Raw genomic sequence first — 13,586 nt, 5'->3', positions numbered from 1 at the left:
TTGTGCAGGGTTGTACTCTTCCTGTTGATTTTGGTGACATCTATTGTCAGTCAACTGAAACTCTTGTCATTAATATATGCCAAATTCCCCTTTGGATCTTCTACACGACTTTCTCTTTCTTCTTCCTCCAGTCTGCATTGTATGGTCATAACTCAACTATTTCATTGCTGGTGTTCTTTTTTCCCACTTTTATTTTTTTTTATTTTTTATTTTTTTTTTTGATTTTTCGAGATAGGGTTTCTCCGTAGCTTTTGGTTCCTGTCCTGGAACTAGCTCTTGTAGACCAGGCTGGCCTCGAACTCATAGAGATCCGCCTGCCTCTGCCTCCCGAGTGCTGGGATTAAAGGCGTGCGCCACCACCGCCCGGCTTTTTTTCACTTTTAAATGACTTCACAGAACTAAATTATCTACCTCTTCCAATCCTGAAAATTTCATTATGAAATCCTCCAAAATGACAAACCATAGTGAACCAAGAGGATTAAACCTAATTATATGGCCCAAATCAGTCAGCACTGATCTAAATAACACAGATGATTCTCTCTCTCTCTCTTTCTCTCTCTCTCTCTCTCTCTCTCTCTCTCTCTCTCTCACACACACACACACACACACACACACACGTTTGTGCTCTGAGCTGTTTAGTATTTTAAAAAAGAGGCCAGAGGTTGGCAAAATGGCTCGGTGATTAATGTCACTTCCCTTCAAACCTGAGGCCTGAGTTTAATTACCAGAACCTACATGGTTGGAAGGAGAAAACTCTCTCACAACTTGTCTTTTAGGCTCCACACACTAAATATATTAATATTTTGTTTTGTTTCACTTTAAATTGTGTGTATGCAGGGAATATGTGCACGTGAGAGCAGTGCCCAAGGAGACCAAAGAGAGCTGGAGTTACAACCACTTGTGAGCCGCGGCCTGGGTGCTGAGAATAGAACTTAGGTCTTCTGCAATAACCAATAACTGCTGAGCCACCTCTCCAGTTTAACCCAACTCCCACCTCCGCCCCAAAATGAAAAATAAGTAAGAAGACGCTGAGGCTGGGGATATGGCTACTTTGGTAGAGGGCTTGCCTAGCATGAACGAAGCCCTCGGTTGGATCCCAGCACTGCACATAAGTCAGGTTTGGTGGTGCATGCCTGCTAATCCATCACTCTCGGGAGTGCGAGGCAGGAGGATGAGAAATTCAGAACCATCAGGTACACAGGGAGTTAGAAGACAGCCTGGGATGCAGAAGAGCTTGACTCAAAAAGAAAAAGAGAGAGAGAGAGAGAGAGAGAGAGAGAGACCAGAAACAGCCGCAAAATCTGTTCACTCTTATCTCCTCCCACACAGAAAAAGCACTCAGCGCAACCGCAAGAACAAAGATTAAGTTTATCGTCCCACCCCGAGCTGGAACCACTGGGACGGGGGAGGACGACCTCGAGGCGGAACTCCCCAGCCCCGCCCCGTTAGCCCGGAGGACTAGAAGCGCGGAAGCCAGGTCGCCACACTTCCTGTGTCCCGCCTCGCTCGCCACACTTCCTGTTGATCCCTGCGGCGGGGGGCCGGGCCGAGGGGCGGGCCGCCGGTCTCAGGGCAGGCGCGGGCAGGGAGCTGAGCCTCCAGTCCTCGGAGCGTCCCGCGTCCCCGGCCTCGAGTCCCACGCTCCGCCGCCGCCGCCGAGCCATGCCCGCCGTAGACAAGCTCCTGCTGGAGGAGGCGCTGCAGGACAGCCCCCAGGTACCGCCGGGGAGGTCGGGGATCTCGCTGTCCGCCTCCCGGGGCTTAGAACGGGAAAGTTTTTAAAGAGTCTGGTGCAGGAAAAGATGCCAACGCTGTGCGCAAAGGCACTGCTGGTACCACCGATTTCAAGAGAACTGATGAATGCAGGGGCCGGAATGGGAAGCAGAGAAAGCCTGGAACGGTCGACCCAGGCCTCCCTTTGGCACTTTTTCTAGTGGTGAAGAGAAAATTAACTTTGGCCTCATTTGAGCCACGGGGTGGTGGTGGTGTGTGCGGGTGTGTGTGTCCGGGGGGACTTCGTTAGCATCGTGGAGATGTGAATCAAGTCGTTTGAGCTGGAGAGTGAAAACTGGCAGGCAGAGCAGAGTGTCGTTGGTTCAGAATTCAGCACGCCTTTCTCCAGGGAGCTACTGTTCCCTTAACCTCCTGCCCTCTTCCTAGCTTTTCTGATACAGCATCCCTAGCTTAGTTAACTAAATACGTTTATCCCCTGGCATCTCAGTCCCTAAAATGTTAGAAAGGATTAAACTGTTCTTTTACAGTTTCTCCCCTCCTTCTGGTCTCCTTCCTTTTTTCCTCCTGAGTGAATTGCGCCTCCCAGATGGAGTTCTGACGGACTCACCTGCGCTTCTGCCCCTCTCCCTTGAAGGGGAAATCAAAAGGGCAGTGTGCACCTGTGTCCGAGCTCGTTTCTTTGTAATTGTTTTCAGGCAGGATGTGTAAGTAAGCTGTGATTATTACTCCCAGTACTTGGTTTTTGATACAAGGTCTTACTAGGTCTTACTAAGTAGCCGTCCGTAGCTGGCCTGAAACTTGCTTTGTAGACCAGGCTAGCCTTGAACTGCCATCTTGAGAGCGGAAATTACAGCTGGGCGCTCTCACGCCTAATTTTTTTTATTGATTTGTTTGGGTTTTGTTGTTGTTGTTTGCTTTTTATAGATTGGCATCTATTGTGCTAACTTTTGGCGGCCTCTTTGTACAGCGCCGGCTGTCAGGTGTTTGGTTTGGACCACAGCCTGTGGTGGGAGAGGCATTTCAGTCTTCCCCACCTGCTTTAAGAATCTGAACTTGAGCAGGTGGAAGTCATGATCATCATGGTTAGGAACAGAGATCTCCATTCGCTTTGTATTCGGGGACGCTGAAGGTCAACCATAGACTGCTTTCCTAGCCAGCCGTGGCGATGGTTGAGCCAGGCTGTCCTTGTGGACGTAACCCGGGGTAGCGTTCCAGGGCGTCACACGAGTGGGTGTGCTCTTTTTCTGAGTGGCATAAAGGATGTACTCGGTTTTGGGAGACACAGAAAGACACTGGCAACGAGTCTGGAGACCTGGGTTGCAGTTCTGGCTCAATTTTCTCATCTGCAGAAACTACAGGAGACAAGGGACGTGGAGCCGATGGTCTTGAAGGTGGTAGAGCAGTTTAAAATTATATCCTATCTACATGATCTACAACTTTGAGCTGGGGGGGGGGCACAATGTTTAGACACATTGTCATTCTTATCTGGCATTCTTCTTAACTTTTTAAACACTTTTTTCTTTAGTAAAGGCTTATTAGATAGTTGGCTTCCCTGCAAAGTTATAAAGTTCTTATTTATTTAATTTGGACACTTGTTTTGTTGTCTTTCTTCTAAGGAATATTTTTTTATTCCTTAATAATTTCACGTATTTACACAGTGTATCTTTATCATATCCCCTCCTTCCCCCCTCCCCTTTCTCCAGACACCCCCTCCAGCCTGTTTCCCACCCATTTTCCTGTCCCCCCCCCCATAACACACAAAATCTAATGACTGCTTTCCTCATATGCATGGGTGTGTCTGGCCATCCAGTGGAACCAGGGTGACCTCCCAGCAGCCACACCCCCAAAGAAAACTGTCCCTCCCAGAAGCCATCAGCAGCCAGCTTCTCAGCTGAGGGTGGGGCCTCTGGGTGCCTCCATTTGATGCTGGGATGTTGGCTGGCGTTATCTTGTGGAGGTGACCACATTGCTATGAGTTCATGAGCTGGAGGGCTGAGTGTGTCCAGAAGAAGCATTCCACAACACTACCCCTCATTCTCTCCACCCCCCCCCCCCTTCTGCGACATTTCCTGATCCTTCCTATAGATGTGTGTGGCTGTGGGCATGTGTACGTGGAGGTCAGAGTACAGTTTGTGGAAATCGCTTCTCTCCTTCCACGATGTGGGTTCCAAGGATTGATTGCAGGTCGTTAGACTTGGTGACAAGTGCCCTTACACGTTGAGCCACCTGTAGGAATCTGTCATTGCTGTTGAGACTGGTTCTCTCCTCTCTGGGCTTCTGAGTGTGGCTGCTGTATGGGAGAGAAGCTAGCTTTAGGCATCTTTCACAGTCCTCAGAGCTTGGCTGTCTCTGGTTTCTGTGTAGTGTGTGCAGGATGGCAGCTCTCCTCCCAGGAGACCCAGAGGCGTGGAATTGAGTAGCACTGAAACCATTTCTTTCTTTTTATGTGAAAGAATTAAACAAGAGCAAATGCCTAGAATTCAGGATTGTCCAACCTCTTGGCTTCTGTGGGCTCTATTTTCATCTCCAAAGTTTACACTGGAGAGTTGCAAAAAGAAAAAATTGCAGAAATCTGATTGAGTTAAGAATGCTTGTAATTCTGCATCGAGTTGCATTCATGTCTCTCTTGGGTTATGGGCTGAACATGCCTGGTCTGGATCGTACATGGCACATGCCCGGTACTACATGCTTTTTATTCGTGCACTCAGACTTTCCAGCAGTCTCGAGATCACTTAGTAAGATGGAGGAGGGGCAGAGAAACCAAATGTGTACCCTAAAGAAGTGCAGGCAGCAGGAGTAAAGGGTTTTGCTTATGTGGTGCAGGGGAGTGAGCCGGGCCTTAGCGTGCCAGCCTGGGGGACTGTTTAAGTTAGCCCTGTTCCCTAGCACCTGGCTTTCTATGGTGCAAAATATTGATTCACAAGGAGAGGAAAAAGATACTGAGATCCCATGAGCTGTTTGTTTCTTCTTGGTGGAGGCGGAAGAGTTAGGAGGTTGCTTGGGTAACCTGGTTACACAGGACATAGTGAATAGGGAGCTTTTGTATTTGAACCTAATTGCCCCAAGCACTGCATAGAAGTTGATGGGTCTTGGATATGACGGTTTTCCTGTTCCTCAGCGTGCAGGTGTGCACGCTGTATTGCAAAACTAGTATTGGTGTATGTATTCTTTCTGCTGATCACTGGTGCGTGAGTATTTGGAACGTGAAGAGACGCGTCCCCATCCCTGTCTGTGAGCCTTTGCCCTGCTGGCCAGGCTCTGGTAGCTGCTGGAAACATGACCATCAACTAGATAGGCCTATCTGCCCTTGACTGGCTACGGTCTGTTCCTGGGGCAGATAAGCGGCTGTTCCGGGACAGTGTGAGTCCTGCTGTAATAGATAGGGACAGAGGCACAGCCCGGAGCCCCAGCAGCACACGTTGCACCCTTCTTTAGTGTCTTACTCTCCCATGTTGTATGCGACACGACTTCCCAGTGAGGTGGGATGAAGTACTGCTTCATCCTTGGTGTTGTGGGTTGAGCTGTGTTTCTTTGGCAGTAGGCATAGCAGAAACAGAGATGAAAGACTTGGTTCTGAGGTCGTGCCGTGGCCCAGCTGGGCGCAGTCCTCCTCAGCAATCAGAGCATTCTTTATCTCAGTGAGATGCTTCCAAACACGCCCGGTTTTGTGTGGCTTCCTTGTAGATGGAGTTTATCCCGTAGCTCTGCGAACAGCACATTTTTCCATTCGTCGTGGTTCTGTTATGATGTTTCTCTCCCTACACCAAATTAGGGGGATAAACATCTTTGTTTAACTTACATTTTAAAGAAACAAAGTATGGGCGCTTTGAAATTGGGTGCTTACACAATTGTGTGCTATTGAGAATGTCAGGGCTGTTTGGTTAGGTAACACCCGGATGTTTACTCTAAGGTAAAGGAATGCTGTGGAGCTGAGGTCAGGCCCACAGAGTGCTTGGTCTTGCTTGTCCGGCTGCAGACATTCCCCTAGAATGTAGGCTAGTAGAAAGGATGGAGTCAGACCCTGAGCCTGCCACTTACCGGGGCTTTTATTCAGCCTCTGAGCCTTGGTGTGCGTGCACATAACGTGAGAATGAAAACAGCTCCTCAGCTGAGCTGTTCTGAAGAGTAAACAGCATATGTCAAGCGTGACCGTGTACTGCGGTGGCTCCCTAGTGAGTGACGTTACTGTCTGCACACAGTGCACACCCCTGTTGGACCCATGTGTGAGACTTTGAGCATCTGGTGTGCCTTTCCTGACACATCCATTCTGTGTGTCAGGGCATTCCTCTCTCTGCCCATACATTGGGCACAGTGGATGCTGATGTTGTGTGTAGCAGAGCGGTCCCTTGGGAACTGGGAGTTCTTTACCGGGCGTGATCACTGTCCGCTTGAGTCCAGTGCTCAGATGGTTAAAACAAGGCAGGACCATGATGCAGTTCTCTGACAGTTCCTGGAGGTGAGGGATAGAAAGTGGGATGATCCAGCTGGGCCACGGTGGCGCACGCCTTTAATCCCAGCTCCCGGGAAGCAGAGGCAGGCGGATCTCTGTGAGTTCGAGGCCACCCTGGTCTACAGAGTGAGTTCCAGGACAGCTAAGGCTACACAGGGAAGCCCTGCCCTGAAAACAAAACACACAAGGAAAGAGAGGTAGTCAAAGAGAATCCAGCTCCAGTCCTCCTGTGTCTTGGGCTGTCTCCACAGAGCACACCCAGTGATGAGACTCTTGATGCTGCTGGCGGCACGGTCCTTGCAGTGGACCCGATTTATGTCTCAGCCGGACCAGCTTTGGGAGGTCATCATCAGTGTGACATAGCAAGAGTCAGCTAATTGTTCTTCAGGTTGGTCTTGACTATTAATTGATGTGGGCGGGTCCAGTGCATGGGTGGGGAAGGGCACCCGGGCTAAGGAAGCTCTGTAGCAGGAGCCCAAGAGTGAGCAGTAAGTGTTCCTCCGTGGTTTCTGCTGGAGCTCCTGCCCTGTCTTCCCTCAGTGTTGTAAGTGTGACGTATAAGGAACCTAGAACAGAGATGGAACACCCTGAGCCCTGAGCCCCAGCTTCAGCTCCTGGAAAGCAAGCGTAATGTGACCACGGTATCTGGTTATGAAGCTGTTGCGTTAGTGTCAAATGTCCCGTGCCTATCAGTGTCTGATCCAAGGAGTTCCCCTGGAGTTCTTCCTGCTGACTTTGTAGGAGACGGTTGTGTATCCCTCCTCTTCTAGCCATCACTCATCTTTATTTTGTTCCTTAGAGTATAATGAGAAAACATTAGGGTTCAGCTAAATGAACAAGTAATAATTTTAAAAATTAAAATCTCCATAATCCAGTTGTATTACTTCTTGTGTCCCCAGGCATGCTGTTTATAGTAAGAAGGGTGTTTGGATCTTTGTAGGCTCTGTGGGACCCTGCAGCATTGGATCATGAACACACAGGCAACCGCACTGTTGGAAGGCACCCTTAGATATGAACACACAGGTAACCGCACTGTTGGAAGGCACCCTTAGATATGAACACACAGGTAACCGCACTGTTGGATGGCACCCTTAGATATGAACACGGCAACTGTACTGTTGGAAGGCACCCTTAGATATGAACACACAGGTAACCGCACTGTTGGAAGGCATCCTTAGATATGAACACACAGGTAACCGCACTGTTGGAAGGCATCCTTAGATATGAACACACAGGTAACCGCACTGTTGGAAGGCACCCTTAGATATGAACACACAGGTAACCGCACTGTTGGAAGGCACCCTTAGATATGAACACACAGGTAACCGCACTGTTGGAAGGCACCCTTAGATATGAACACACAGGTAACCGCACTGTTGGAAGGCACCCTTAGATATGAACACACAGGTAACTGCACTGTTGGAAGGCACCCTTAGATATGAACACACAGGTAACTGTACTGTTGGATGGCACCCTTAGATATGAACACACGGGCAACTGTACTGTTGGAAGGCACCCTTAGATATGAACACACGGCAACCGTACTGTTGGAAGGCATCCTTAGATATGAACACACAGGTAACTGTACTGTTGGATGGCACCCTTAGATATGAACACACGGGCAACTGTACTGTTGGATGGCACCCTTAGATATGAACACACGGGCAACTGTACTGTTGGATGGCATCCTTAGATATGAACACACGGCAACCGTACTGTTGGAAGGCATCCTTAGATATAAACACGGTAACTGCACTGTTGGATGGCACCCTTAGATATGAACTCACAGGCAACTGTACTGTTGGATGGTATCCTTAGATATGAACACACAGGCAACTGCACTGTTGGATGGCACCCTTAGATATGAACACACAGGCAACTGTACTGTTGGATGGCACCCTTAGATATGCGCACGGCTGTAGCATTCAGATGAAGCCACCTTTTAAAGCTCTGAGCACCAGCTGTGAGCACCCCCCACATCACAGCGTCCTGGTCCTTGAGACTCCCCAGCAGGCTCAGCCCCCACTGACCTTGATGTCACTTTCGTCCCCTCAGTCCTCTGGCTGGGGTTTCAGCACACTCGGTCTGAGAGCAGGGAGGCAAATGCCATGATTGCTGAGTGCAGGTCACCATTTTAATAACCAAACAGGACACTTTCAGGAGCTGCCATTTTTCCTTCTGATGGTCATCCGTCTGGATTCTGACATCTGGGGGGTCATAGCAGTGATGCTTATTCACACAGAATAGAATGGTAAAGAAAATCTGTGCGTATGTTCTATTTAGCTGTGTGTCACTTGACGCCGTCTTTGTTTATACCTGGTATCGGTGCATCTCCTGCTCTGAGTCTGAACTTTAGGAAGTTTGCGGAACTCTTCTGGCAGGAGCGGTCTGCCGTGTGAGCACCCGTCCTCATGGAGAACTGTGTACAAAACTGTCTTATGTTTCACGGTTCATTGCCTGTGATCCCTTCACTCTACGTTTGACCGGGAAGACCCAGGGCAAAGAAGGATAAGCCCCCAGCTTGTGAGCAAAGTCAAGAGTAGGCCTGGTGGGAGAAATGAAGATCCCAAAGCTAGGTCCTTACTCTAGGCTCTCAGAGTGTCTGGGTCCAGGGAGCTCTGGTCCCGGTAGGTGGTGACCTAGGAGCAGGGAGACCCCAGGAGTGGCAGAACATAGTGGCCACATAGACCACTTCTGACCTTATTTTAGCTTAGATAGCTTAGAAAAAGAAGGAATTGAAATTCAGTTGCAAGAAAGTGATGAGCATTAATGGTTTGCAAAGTGCTATGTGTGTGACCTCACTGTTGGCTTCCTGTTCCTGCTTCGTCTCGTTGGCTGTTGACCACTGTTGCAAATTCACATATGTGAATAGATCTCTGTTACATGATGCCATAAGTCTGTTCACACACCACCCAGCATGTAAAGATTTCACTAGTGCTCAGGGTGTATCACGCCCTGTGTGTGAGCATGGCAGGAACTACCCTCTAGTGTCCACACACTGTGTGAGCGTGACAGGAACTACCCTCTAGTGTCCACACACTGTGAGCATGGCAGGAACTACCCTCTAGTGTCCACACACTGTGTGAGCGTGGCAGGAACTACCCTCTAGTGTCCACTCACTGTGTGTGAGTGTGGCAGGAACTACCCTCTAGTGTCCACGCACTGTGTGTGAGTGTGGCAGGAACTACCCTCTAGTGTCCACGTACTGTGTGTGAGTGTGGCAGGAACTACCCTCTAGTGTCCACGCACTGTGTGTGAGTGTGGCAGGAACTACCCTCTAGTGTCCACGTACTGTGTGAGTGTGGCAGGAACTACCTTCTAGGCGCTGCTGCCCTCAGGACTGAGCTCTTCCTGAGAGAAGGGGCCAGCATAATGGTTGCCACTTGAGTTGTACGCCAAGAGCTTCTACCACTGGGCCAGGACATTTGCGATACCTGGCCATGAGTTTAAAAAGTTCTACTACCCTCCCCCCTCCCCACCCCCACAGAATCTGACTGCATGCTATCTTAAGAGGAAACAGTGGCTGTCTGCAGGGTACCCTGGGCTGCAGACACCCGAGCAGCTGGTGGAGGCTGAGTATTAAGGTGGCTCTGCTGGCTGACCAGCCCGGTGCTGTGGGACTCATGTTCCCTGTGTGGACTAGAAGGAGAGGCTGTCCTTTCCGACACTGGTTGCTGAGTGGACTTGGGCATGGGTAGGCGCTGAGGTCAGCACAGACAATTATCCTTCGTGGTTTCCTGCGGTGTTGAGTGAGAGCCAGGGCCTTGGGTACTCTCCACTGAGCTGCACGCCCAGCCTGTGGGAATGGGCTCTCTCTCCTGGTCCTGAGCAGGTGTTGTCTGCTTGTTCCTGCTCTGTTGTGGGAAGGATGAGAGCAGAGTTAACCAGACAGATACTGTCCTGTGCTCAATGGGCCCCTTCCTCCTGCCTAGCTGTTGCTGAGAGTAAAATTAACCCCTTCTTCTCTGCCTGCAGACGCGCTCCTTGCTGAGTGTATTTGAAGAAGATGCTGGCACCCTCACAGACTACACCAACCAGCTGCTGCAGGCCATGCAACGTGTCTATGGAGCACAGGTATGCCGCTCACCCTTCTCTGGAGGATGAAAAGTTTGAGTCTGAAAAGAAATCTCACTTAAAATTTTGCAATAAAACCAATCAGAGGCCGAGAAAATGGCTTAGCGAAGACCTGAGGTGGAACCCCAGAACCCATCTAACAGAGCTGGGCATGGTATTGGGCTAGTGTCTGCCCAGTGTTTCTGGGTATAGACAGGCAGACCCCTAATCTGTGTGCTCCGAGGGAGAGACCATCTCAGGAAGGGGGATGGCTTCTAAGGGAGGAATGGGAGATTGAGCTCTGGCCTCTGTGGACGTGTTCACTTGTCTATATATGCACCCCCATACATGAACATGTTCACACACGTGTATGTACCCCCATGCATGAACATGTTTGCACACATGTATATATATATGTACCCCTTGCATGAACATGTTTGCACACATGTATAGATATGTACCCCATGCACGAACATGTTTGCATACATGTGTATATATATGTACCCCTTGCACGAACATGTTTGCACACATGTATAGATATGTACCCCATGCATGAAAATGTTTGCACACATGTATATATATATGTACCCCCATGCACGAACATGTTTGCACACATGTATAGATATGTACCCCCTTGCATGAACATGTTCACATATCAGAATTGTTTTTCTTATTTTCCTTCTCGGAAAACCAAGACAGTCTTGTTTCCTTTGAGACAGAGCTGGGGTCTTCCTGTAGCCTGCACAGGAGAGGGCCCACATAACTGCTTTTGATTTTCTTTTGACTCCAACCCCAAAGGGAGACACTGGCGTCCGCTCTCCCCGCTGTGAATGAGTGAGCTCAGTGTCTCGATGCCGTTTGTTTTTCTCGTTATTGGGCAGTCTTGGATGTCAGTGTGGGAGGACAGAAATGGCTTTTCAAAGGCTTTCCTCTGAAGATGGGGGTGCCTCTTTGTTTTGAGGAACAAATATCTCGACTTGCAAATCCATGCAAAATAATTTGCTGAGTAGCGAAAGTAAATCTCTTTACAAACAAGAACGGCCACATGTGTCGCTTTCTAAGGAAGATGTGAGTCACTGACATACAGAATTGTTACTCATCAGAGTATCAGTAACAGTAGATAGTTTCCAGTGACCCTAAATCTGTATGTGCTTACATTCCTTTCGCTCTTTGATGATTTGAAGGATATAAATGCCACAGGCAGCCATGTATAGCTAGTGGGGCCAGCAAGATGGCTCAGAGGGTCGCGGTACCTACCACCAGGCTTGACGGTCTAAATTCCATTCCCAGAACTGACATGGTAGAATGAGAAAACCAACTCTTACCGGTTGTTCTCTGACCCCCGCCTGTGTGCTTGGCATGCACAGCCACACATAAATCACATCCATACACAAAAGGAAGCAATAAAGTACAATTTAAAATATATTCGTATATAGTCATTACTCAGTATCCGCCGTAAGAGCCCTAGTCTCAGCCTTTAGAGAACTTAAAGGTCAGGAGACAGACAGTTGCTGTTGAATGTGGGAAGGCCTAGGAGGAGGCTCACCTGACTCCCTCCCTTCTCCCTCTCTTCCTCTTTTCTTTGTTTGAGACCATGTTTCTCTGTGTAGCTCTAGCTGTCCTGGAACTTACTCTGTACACCAGGCTGGTCTCAAACTCACAGATTCTCCGCTGCCTCTGGAGTGCTTGGGATTAAAGGCGTGCGCCACCACTACCCGGCCTCTTCTTGATTTTCTGAGACAGGCTCTTAGTGAGCCAGGCTGGCCCAGAGCTCAGTGTGTAGCTGCTGATCCTCCTGCCTCTCTCCCAGACACATGCCAGCACACCCAGCTCACAGTGCCCTCTTGAAGCGCGAGCTCTGAGGGGCCATGGGGCGCTGGAGTAAGGACCTAGTCTAGGCAGTTCAGAGCCAGCGTCAGGGCTAGAGAGAGAGACTCACAAACCGCAGGATCAGGCCAGAATGACTTAGTAAACAGATAGTGTGTTTGCTGGTGGGACACTGAGTTTGAAGCCAGCCCGGGCTACTTGGTGAGATGCTGCCTCAAAACAAACAAACAAACAGTTTGTTGCAGTGCTAGGCTTTGAACCTGGGCCTCGAGGCGTGCTAGGCAAGTGTTCTGCTGCCGAGCCCCGTTCCCAGGCCGCAGACCTAGTCTGATGTTCAGGAGAGCTTTGTACTTGTCTGTGATCGTCAGCCCTCATTTATTTTGATAAACCTTTCAGAATGTGGGAACATGAGGACTTTTCTACGATTTTCCTTGATGACTTATTTAGAATGTTTTTCTAGTTTTCTCTGAGTATTCCAGATTTATACAATAGGAAAAAAAATTGGCCGTACTTATCTCTGACCTCCTTGCTTGCTGTTTAGTGACTTTGAATGCTGCCGTTAAACGGTCCAGCCTCCTCTTTAATGCTCCCAAGCTCCGAGACCTCAATGGCTCTGTGTCCCCCACTTGCAGGATCTCTGCCCTGCTCTCCACAACTGTGACAGCCATTGGCTGCTGAGTCCAAACACTTCCTACCGCGTTTTTTTCTTCTAGGCCAGAATTGTGGCTCAGTGTGCCAAAATTAAGTAGGTCTTGCATACCGAGAGGCTGGGCTGGGCTTTTAACTCGAAGCACATGGCCGTCATGTGGTCTGTCCTCCGGCCACAGCCCTCCTCCCTGCTGGCTGCTGCAGAGCTGCGGAAATGCCCTTGCCAGCTGGCCAGCAGCAGCATCCAGATGGGCACGGGCAGGCCATGACTTTTCAGGTTTACTGGAAGGACCGAGATGTGTTTTGCTTGCTTTGATATGTGTATATTTTAAGTTAGTAATACTTTTCTGTTTTCATTCTGGCCATCCCCCTGCCCCCAACTCTTTTGGTTTTATTTCATGTTATTCCTTAAATATTTTATACTTAAATATATTGAATTATATTAGAGTTTGATTTTTTTTTTAACCAAGACATAGTTTTTCACTATTATGTTTTTAAAGTAGTTTCATGTGGCCGGTAAGACACAGGTATTTTTAATCAGCCTGCTGGGTACACTTCGGATTCTGCTCAATGAGTGTCCTCTGGGCTTAGTTTAGAAAGAGAAGAGCAAGAAAATAGAGAAGGTGAGATTAAAGTTGATGTCTCAGAACAGAAAGCTAGAAGCCTTGACTGGGAATCGGGACAAGAGTCGTTCTCTGGGTAGAGACACTTTCCGTACGCCATGTGAACACAGACTAATTTAGAGAAAGGCCAGGGATCTTTGGGAACATAAAAGGACTCTGAAGTTAATGTTGACATTAAGTATGACCTCAGGAATGAAAGAGCAAGCGGGTGTCTAACATAAAGAAATGGCTGTCATGTATTGGATTTATAA

At 48.9% G+C, this 13,586-nt stretch overlaps 1 protein-coding gene across 1 annotated transcript in view; it reads left to right on the top strand.

Annotated features, from left to right (window-relative positions):
* Positions 1-1,541: 1,541 nt before the first annotated feature.
* Positions 1,542-13,586, top strand: part of Appl2 (adaptor protein, phosphotyrosine interacting with PH domain and leucine zipper 2) — a 47,416-nt gene continuing 35,371 nt past the window's right edge. Inside the window, exons 1-2 of the mRNA XM_041673152.1 lie at positions 1,542-1,716; positions 10,160-10,258. Coding sequence (XP_041529086.1) covers positions 1,663-1,716; positions 10,160-10,258 — 153 coding nt within the window. The 5' untranslated portion in view covers positions 1,542-1,662. The remainder of the gene's footprint in view (positions 1,717-10,159; positions 10,259-13,586) is intronic.

This window comes from Microtus oregoni, unplaced genomic scaffold (assembly GCF_018167655.1).
Source record: "Microtus oregoni isolate MIOR12 unplaced genomic scaffold, Mior012 000001F_ref0000356, whole genome shotgun sequence".
Classification (NCBI taxonomy): domain Eukaryota; kingdom Metazoa; phylum Chordata; class Mammalia; order Rodentia; family Cricetidae; genus Microtus; species Microtus oregoni.
Note: the sequence above shows the minus strand (reverse complement) of the source record. Positions and strands in the feature narration are given on the sequence as shown.